At 45.9% G+C, this 8,638-nt stretch overlaps 1 protein-coding gene across 1 annotated transcript; it reads right to left on the bottom strand.

Annotated features, from left to right (window-relative positions):
- Positions 1-2,788: 2,788 nt before the first annotated feature.
- Positions 2,789-6,949, bottom strand: LOC137156328 (olfactory receptor 11A1-like). The gene is made up of 2 exons (XM_067553048.1): positions 6,815-6,949; positions 2,789-3,740 (listed from the first exon to the last, which is right to left on the bottom strand). Exons 1-2 carry the CDS (start codon positions 6,947-6,949, stop codon positions 2,925-2,927), a joined length of 951 nt encoding a protein of 316 aa, XP_067409149.1. The 3' UTR covers positions 2,789-2,924.
- Between the last annotated feature and the right edge of the window lie 1,689 nt (positions 6,950-8,638).

The raw sequence follows: 8,638 nt of genomic DNA, 5'->3' as shown, positions 1-8,638 counted from the left end.
ATTTTTAAAAGCAGGAGGGTTTTTTTTTTAATTGATCTCTGGCAAACATATTGCAGATAGGGATGAAATCCCATTGCTTAACTCTTTGAAGGAGACAGATCTAAACTGAAAATGGGCTATAACCCCAAGATGGACCTAAATCGTCACTCTGTGGCTTTCATTTTTAATTCTGAGTTTATCAACTTTTAATCACAATATTTTGTTACTGAAATCATGGTTTAATATTTATTACTGTCCATTTGTTATTCCTGTGGTCAGCTGCCATCCAGAGATTGTTAGATGAGACACACAAAATCCTGGCCACATTAACCTTGTCTTCCCCATAGTGCCCATTCTACACCCTAATCACGCCTTTACCAGACTTCATCCTCCATTATCCACCATACCCCCAGTGGCAGTGTAGACACACCCAAGCGTCTAGCTGTGGGTTATTCACACCAGCCTCTCTTTCCATCAGTGGGACCTTTTTGACGTGGGAGATTATCAGCGCTCCATGTTAATGCAAAGCCCCTTTCCTTGGATTATCGGAGTTCATTTCAAAGCCAGGAACGTCCTGACATATTGTCACAGGGGCTCACTTGCCAGGATAGACAATGTAGACAAACCTTTACATCTTGATTTCTCACACCAGACAGGAAGCGGACAGACAATGGGAGATCTGACAACAAAGATGACAGAAAGACTGGTCACAAGCGGAGTTCCCCAGGGGTCAGTCCTGGGGCCGGTTTTGTTCAACATCTTTATTAATGATCTGGAGGATGGGGTAGATTGCACCCTCAGCAAGTTTGCAGATGACACTAAGCTGGGGGGAGTGGTAGATACCCTGGAGGGTAGCGATAGGATACAGAGTGACCTAAACAAACTGGAGGATTGGGCCAAAAGAAATCTAATGAGGTTCAACAAGGACAAGTGCAGAGTCCTTCACTTAGGAAGGAAGAATCCCGTGCACAGCTATAGACTGAGGACCGACGAGCTGGGCAGCAGCTCTGTAGAAAAGGACCTGGGGGTAACGGTGGATAAAAAGCTGGATATGAGTCAGCATTGTGCCCTGGTTGTCAAGAAGGCTAATAGCATATTGGGCTGCATTAGGAGGGGCATTGCCAGCAGGTCACGGGAAGTGATTATTCCCCTCTATTCAGCATTGGTGAGGCCGCATTTAGAATATTGTGTCCAGTTTTGGGCCCCCCAGGACAAAAAGGATGTGGACAAGTTGGAGAGAGTGCAGCGGAGGGCAACCAAAATGATGAGGGGGCTGGAGCACAGGACTTATGAGGAGAGGCTGAGGGAACTGGGCTTGTTTAGTCTGCAAAAGAGAAGAATGAGAGGGATTTGATAGTGGCCTTTAACTACCTGAAAGGGGGTTCCAGGGAGGATGGGGCTAGGCTGTTCTTGGTGGTGGCAGATGACAGAACAAGGAGCAACGGTCTCAAGTTGCAGGGTGGGAGGTCTAGGTTGGACATTAGGAAAAAGTTTTTTACTAGGAGGGTGGTGAAGCACTGGAATGGGTTACCTAGGGAGGTGGTGGAATCTCCATCCTTACAGGTTTTTAAGCTGAGGCTTGACAAAGCCCTGGTTGGGATGATTTAGCTGAGGTTAGTCCTGCTCTGAGCAGGGGGTTGGACTATATACCTCCTGAGGTCCCTTCCAACTCTAATATTCTGTGATTCTGTGAAAGAGACGTTTTTAGCTTTGTTTAGTTTTTATTGATCTAGGCTTTGGTAACAGACACAGAGTTATTAGCGTCTCCTAGAAAATGGTAAAACCTGAGAAGGCACTGGTGGAAAACATCCCCTGGGCGTGGGGGGAATTCTCAGGATACTGGTTTGGCTGTAAATGTAAAGGCTTGGTTTTCCCATAACAGGTGATTTTAGGCATCTAAATCCCACAGCCAGGGATTGGGAGTTGGGCACCTAACAGCCTTAGGTGCCATTATCAACTACAAGTGGACATGGTGGAGCAGACAGGGCACTGGACTAGGACTCTGGAGGTTTGGTTTCCATGCCTGTCCCAGCCACTCGCCCACCGAGAGACTCCGGCAGGTAACTGCACCTCATTCTGCCTTAGTTTCCACAGCTGTAACACAAGGCTGAGAATGTGGGCCTTGGGCTGGAGTCACAAACTTCCACTTTAGGCGTCCAAACCCCAGAATCCGTCCCTCCTGGGATTCACAAATCCTGCTCATCTGCCTGCGACCCTGAAGGTATTTAAATGTTTTCAGCAAAAGGGCCACAGGCCCCTGGGTTTCTGCCTCTAACCATGACCTCTGCAGCCTCACACCGGGCAGCTGGGCACCGAGGCCCCAGATCAATGCAGGGACCTGGGGCAGGGAAACATCGCCTGCCCTGACTCATCTGCAGGGCCCGATCCGGCAGGCGAAGTGTCCAGATGCTTTTGCAAAATCTCACTGGGCAACCAAGTATCTTGAGAATCTGGCCCTATGTCACTGCTGAGAAAGGACCAGGAATAGGCCTGTGCTGGGCACTGTAGCACAGGTTAGATGGTTTCCTTTAGATTCCTGTCCCTTTGGGAAGAAGCCCGGGGATGAAATACACTACAAAAATCAAATGTTAATTCACAATTTCCTAACGCTGGAGTCCCAGTCTGACTTTGCCACCCTATATTTGTATAATGTAGGCACCATAGATTTATGTGTGTGTGTGTGTATCTAAGAATATCACCTTGCAGGGACCAGATGCCCAGCTGAGCACAATTCCCCATCATTGGCTAAACTCTGAGCAGCCACTAGTTCAAATCTCCCACCAGCCCAGTAACACCCAGCTGTGGCATCTGATAAAGACCCTAACAAGAATGGATCACAGGTTACAAGATTCTGTCCATCTCCACTTCCTCCCCTGGCTGTGACTCCAAGAGCATGACACAGCCCAGTGAAGCTAATGTGAACACAATCTTGGTCCTCTGATTGGCTACCATTGTCCAAACATGAATTTCCTGCAAGCTTTCCTCAGCGCCTCCTTGACCTCTTTGTTTCTCAGGGTGTAGATGAGGGGATTCACTAGGGGAGTCAGGACCGTGTAGATGACAGAGAGGATGGTTTTGCAGTCCCTCAGCGTGTGGGCTGTGGGGAACATGTAGACAAGAAGCAGAGTTCCATAATAAATAGTCACCACGATGAGGTGGGAGGAGCAGGTGGGAAAGGCCTTTTGTCGCCCGGTGATGGAAGGGATTCTCAGGATGGTGGCGATGATGCAGATGTAGGACATCATGGTTAATAGGAATATAACCAGTAAAAAAGGGAAGCTGAATGTGACAGTCAACATTTCCATCAGCTGAGGGTCATTGCAGGAGAGTTTTACAAGGGGAATAAGATCGCAGAAGAAATGGTCAATAGCATTGGGGCCACAGAAAGTTAACTGTGATATCAACAATGCTGTTATGCTGTTAGTTAGGAAGCCACCTACCCAAGAGCTAGCTGCAAGCTGGAAGCAAGATCTGCCACTCATACGGGCTGCATAGTGAAGTGGTTTGACTATGACTAGATACCGATCGTAAGACATCACCGATAGGAGCAGGCATTCTGTAGCTGCCAGAGAACCAAAGAAATATAATTGTGTGATGCAGCCACTCACTGAGATGGTTCTGTCCCCAGTCAGGAGACTGGCCAGCATCCTGGGCAGGATGGTGGAGGTGTGGCAGGTCTCCAAGCAGGACAAGTTCCCCAGGAAGAAGTACATGGGGGTGTGAAGGTGCTGATCAGTCACAACTAGCACCATGATGAGGATGTTCCCAGCCATGGTTGTGATGTAAATCACTAGAAACAGCAGGAAGAGAAGGATTTGCAGTTTAGGAAGGATCCCGAATCCCAGGAGGACGAATTCTGTGATGGATGTTCGATTTCCCTGTTTTCCCATTGTGGTGTGTCTAGGAGAAAGGAATTCACTCTGTGACATAAATAAACAACATTCACCCCTTAACATGTCTGCATTGTTTTCATGGTCTCCCTTTGCTGGATACCGGAACAATAGCTGAGTGCAGAATGGAGGCTGGGGAAGGGAAATGCCATCTCTCTTGATCCCTGGGACAGATTTCCTATCTGGGCAGACTGCAGGTTCAACAAAATGTGACTATCTGAAAACCTGTGCAGTACCCTGGTGGATGGCACCAAGAACACAAATACTGTGGTGATGGGACTGAGACAGAACAGTGCAGACAGATCTAGGAGACTGACTAGATAGCGAGCGTTTCAGATAGTCACATCTATCATTGCCTAGTGTCTATATGCAGAACAAAACAGGCTGCAGTGCCAGGGGTGAAATGGGTGGCAATTTTACATTTGAGGGGAAGCCACAACAAAGAAACAAACCAATCAAGCAAAGCTGGGGATTGTGGTGGGGGAGTGTGCGGGGGGCAGGAAGCTGCAAGTGAATTATAAGGAAAAACGGGTGATTGAATCCTAGAAGGTTCAGGTTGGAAAGGACATCAGGAGGTCATCTAGTCCAACCCCCTGTTCAAAGCAGGACCAACACCAACTAAATCATCTTACCCAGGACTTTGTCAAGCCAGGTCTTAAAGACCCCTCTGCCATGCAGGGAGCCACCTGTATCCCCCGGGTCACAGCTGGGATTCCTCTGTAGCCCTGCTGTCAGCGTTGCCCTAACCCTGCCCCCTGCCAAATTTCCTGCAGATGTAAACATTGAAATTGTTCAAAATTGAAGAAAAAAAGCAACAAAAATCAGAATTAGTCCCCAAAAGTGCAGCCAACCCCCCTCCACCCTTGAATTCTGCCAAGCCAGCTTATTGCCAGTGTCTCCTCCCCTAGCATCCAGCACAGCAGCAAATATCAGCTCCCTTTTCCCCACATCATCTCACTCAGCCCCTCGGCACCCCAGTGAGGTCAGTGCCAGAAAGAAAAGCAAAGTTGTATGCGCTTCGCAGACTGAAGGTGAAAGAAGAAATCAAGGATTCTCCAGTGTTCGAAGAGCTTGCCTTAGACTTGGCAGACGTTGGTGGAATTCCCTCCTTTGTCACGAGTTCCTTGTGGGACTTGAGGTCAGATTTCCAAAGGACAGTGGATGCCTAAAATTACACGAGTGCCTGAGTAGGGTCAGTAGCTAACGCCCGTCGATTTCAACTCCCTGTAAGGGTATCATCATCTGAAATCCCTCTATCCATCTGTCCCTCTGTGAGCCAGGTCCCCCATCGGTAAAGCACGGATAACATCACCATACTGGGGTGGTAGGAGGATAGATCCATGCAAGACAGAGAAGTGCCCAGATACCATGCTGATGGAGCCAGATAGGGAGCTAGGATAGCAGTGACCTGACAGGGGTTGTCTTTTTTCAAATTCAGTCATTTTGCTTTGGGTTGGGAACTTGAGAGCAATCATTGCCCATTGCCCTTGGATTGCCACGGGATTAGTTACCTGGCAAACTTACATGTCTTCAAAAACCTGCAGACTCAAGAACCAGGAAGGGAAAAGGTAGCTTTAGCTCTAAGGCAGGTCTGTGAGCAGCTGGAGTCGGATGTCACCTCCTCACTCAGCATTTCAGAGCCCAGGACCCTGGTTATTCAGTCCATTGTCTCTCCCCACCGCAGTCCCGTACTTTCCTGTTCCCAGTAAATAGAATGACGTAACCCAGATGTGCTCCCCTCGCTCTGTTATGTCTGGTAACATGCCCTGCGCATCATACTCTGCGCCAAACGGGGAACGTCTTTTCTGCTTACTATATGTCCTTCTGCGGGAAGGGGCTGTCTCCTGAGGCACATCTGCTAATAGAATGTAACAGGCAAGGGAAAGTTCCGGTTTATTTTAAGACCGTATAAGTCGAGTCAAAGTTGTAGTCTCAAAGGAAAAGTCGTGGAGAAAAAAAAAAGATTTCATCCTAAAACAAATCTGTTTACTGGGTGAATGTTATTCTGATTGTGAAGAAATGATTCACTAGTTCTATGAATAAAGTTTACAGCTGATAGTTTCACAGCAGCCTAAGTGATTTAGACGCTGAGTTGCCATTCAATTCCCTGAGGCAGATTTGAAAGTCTCAGCATAGGTAGCTGAGCTTGCACTTCCCCAAAAAGAACATCCTGCTGCTCTGAATACCCAACGTCAGATCATCAGTTCTGTAACATTTGAAAATGTGTCAAAGTGATTTAGGTGCTTAAGTCCATTTCTCAAAAGCGTCTTCAGCTGCTAAGCTTTAGTAACTAAGTCTCACTGAAAGTCAGCAGGACTCAGGCACCTAAGTCACTTTGGATATTCACGTCAGTGTTTTTGAAAATGTTACCCAATTGTTGCTCAGATAAAAGGCAGGTAGAACAAGGGGCTTTACACATTTGTGTTGACATTTTCAAAAGGGGTGTAATGTACACAACACACACAGTCAACTGCCACTGAATTGCCAGGGTGTGGGAGAGACACTTGGCACTGCCCCTTCTGCCAGTCGTAGAGAAGAGGTTAGAACTTAGGTCTCCTGCTTTGGAGGTTGTGGCCTGACCACTAGGCTATGGGATAGTCTGTTAATGGGGGGCAAGGGAGATACTTTCCATGTAGGAAAAACTCATCATGCATTGGGCCAAAGAGAGAGGAAGAGTGACGGTGTGGCCCAGGGGTCAATTCCCAGTTCAACCCCTGATGCACGGCAAGGGGAAGAGAACCCTGGTTTCCCACTTTCAGGGCAATTGCCCCCTGGTGGGGGGTCACAGATGAGAACCCCACACATAGACACGGTCCTCCTTCTGCAGGAGATTTAGGCACCTTATTCCCACATTGGAGCAGGGCTTCGGTCTTCAAGTTCCCCAGGAAGAAGTACATGTGGGTGTGAAGATGTTGAGCAGTGACAACTAGCACCATGATGAGGATGTTCCCAGCCATGGTTGCGATGTAGATCACTAGAAACAGCAGGAAGAGAAGGATTTGCAGTTCAGGAAGGGTCCTGAATCCCAGGAGGATGAATTCGGTGATGGACGTTTGATTTCCCTGTTCTGGGGTCGCCATCGGGGTGTATCTATAGGAAAGAAATACACTCTGTGATATAAACAAACAACATTCACTCCATAACATGTCAACGTTGTTTTCATTGTCTCTCTCTGCTGGCTACCAGAACAATAGCTGCATGGATTATGGAGGCTAGGAGAGGGAAATGTCATCTCTTGATCTGTGGGACAGATTTCCTATATGGGCAGGCTACAGATTCTACAAAATGTTAATCTCTCTGCACACAAGAGTAGAACCAATGCGTTCAAATACGACATGATGGAGCTCGGGTAAAAGAGTACACAAACACAGACATCGGTCCAAATCATCACACCTTTCATGTTCTGGCATCAAAGTAGAACCATGTCCTTCACAGATCAGAGTTCCACTGGCAAAATGGTTCAGGATTTTATATTTTCCAGGAAGCCTCAATAAAGAAACAAACGAAGCAACTAAGGCTCAGATATGCAATGGCTGGGCAGCCAACTGCAAGTGAATTGCAGTGGACATGGGCCACCTAACTTTTAAAGCCATATGAAAAATTTTATCAGCCAAATGCCTGTCCTTCCCTTGGACAATATTTCCTTGTCCTGCAGTGCTACACTGGACATATGGACACGGCCTTAATTAAAAGTGAATTAGAAAGAAAGAAAGAAACCATTTTGCCTAGAAATTTCTTCTCTATTGTAAGAAAAAATTTTGTATAGAATTTGAATTTTGTACGAACTGTGCTATTTCATATTATGAGAGTGGGGTGGAACCCAAATTTCCATTTCATCGGCAATTCCATGATTTGTAATGTTGATTTTCTTTCCAATTTTGACATTTAAATATACATTTATCTATTTTAATTTTAATTCTAGCTTATTTTTATTTTACATTACATTGTATTTTATAGTTAGCATAAAAATAATGTATTTCATAAAATCAGATACAATAACTCTTTTCCTGAAGAAAATTGTCAAAATTGATATGTTCCCATGGGACATTTTGATCTCGATCAACAAAATATTTCTCCCTCAAAAACGTCTGTCAAATTTTTATCAGCTCTATATTTTCTTCTTTTTCTTTGATTAAAAATATTAATTCTCTGTTTATGGGTGTCTTATCTGCTATGATTCAGCCTGATTAACTGCTATATAAGGACCCGATCCTGTACAGAGTTACGCACAAAGATAAAATAATTATTCACGGAATGTAAAATTCAGTCTGAGCCTTCTCTCAGAAGATAAAATTTTAACCTATCTTTTAAAAGTCTAAGATAAAATTTGCACTGACTTCTGGGATGGGACCCTCTGGTTTCAAAGGCATTTGCACAGCTAACGCCTGGAGCCTTCTTTGAAACTAAGAGCTCGGCTCGGCAGGATTTAATTTCAATCAATAGACATCAGTAAACATCAATATCAGGTGAAACACTGAAACCACCAAAAAAACCCATCAGTAACAGTGGGCTTTAGTGCAGTCTCCCCCTGCACCTTATGCCTGCAGGGATGGTCTCACCAGCCTCGCTGCCATGAAGGGAGTAAAAATTAAAATAATTTATAATTGAAAACCCCCCATAATCAATATTAGTTGTCAAATTGCAGCCCCAATTCGGCCAAGCCTCCTCATAGCCAATGTCTCTTCCCTTCACACTCAGCAGAGTTCACTGATCTGACATTTTCTCCCACCAGACCTCCTCTTGCTCTCCATGGCAAGCACACATGTACC

The sequence above is a fragment of the Emydura macquarii genome, unplaced genomic scaffold (genome assembly GCF_026122565.2).
Source record: "Emydura macquarii macquarii isolate MOO-44397 ecotype Brisbane River unplaced genomic scaffold, CSIRO-AGI_Emac_v2 contig_1441, whole genome shotgun sequence".
Classification (NCBI taxonomy): Eukaryota; Metazoa; Chordata; order Testudines; family Chelidae; genus Emydura; species Emydura macquarii.
The sequence above is the reverse complement of the archived record's forward strand: the minus strand, read 5'-3'. Positions and strand labels throughout refer to the sequence as shown.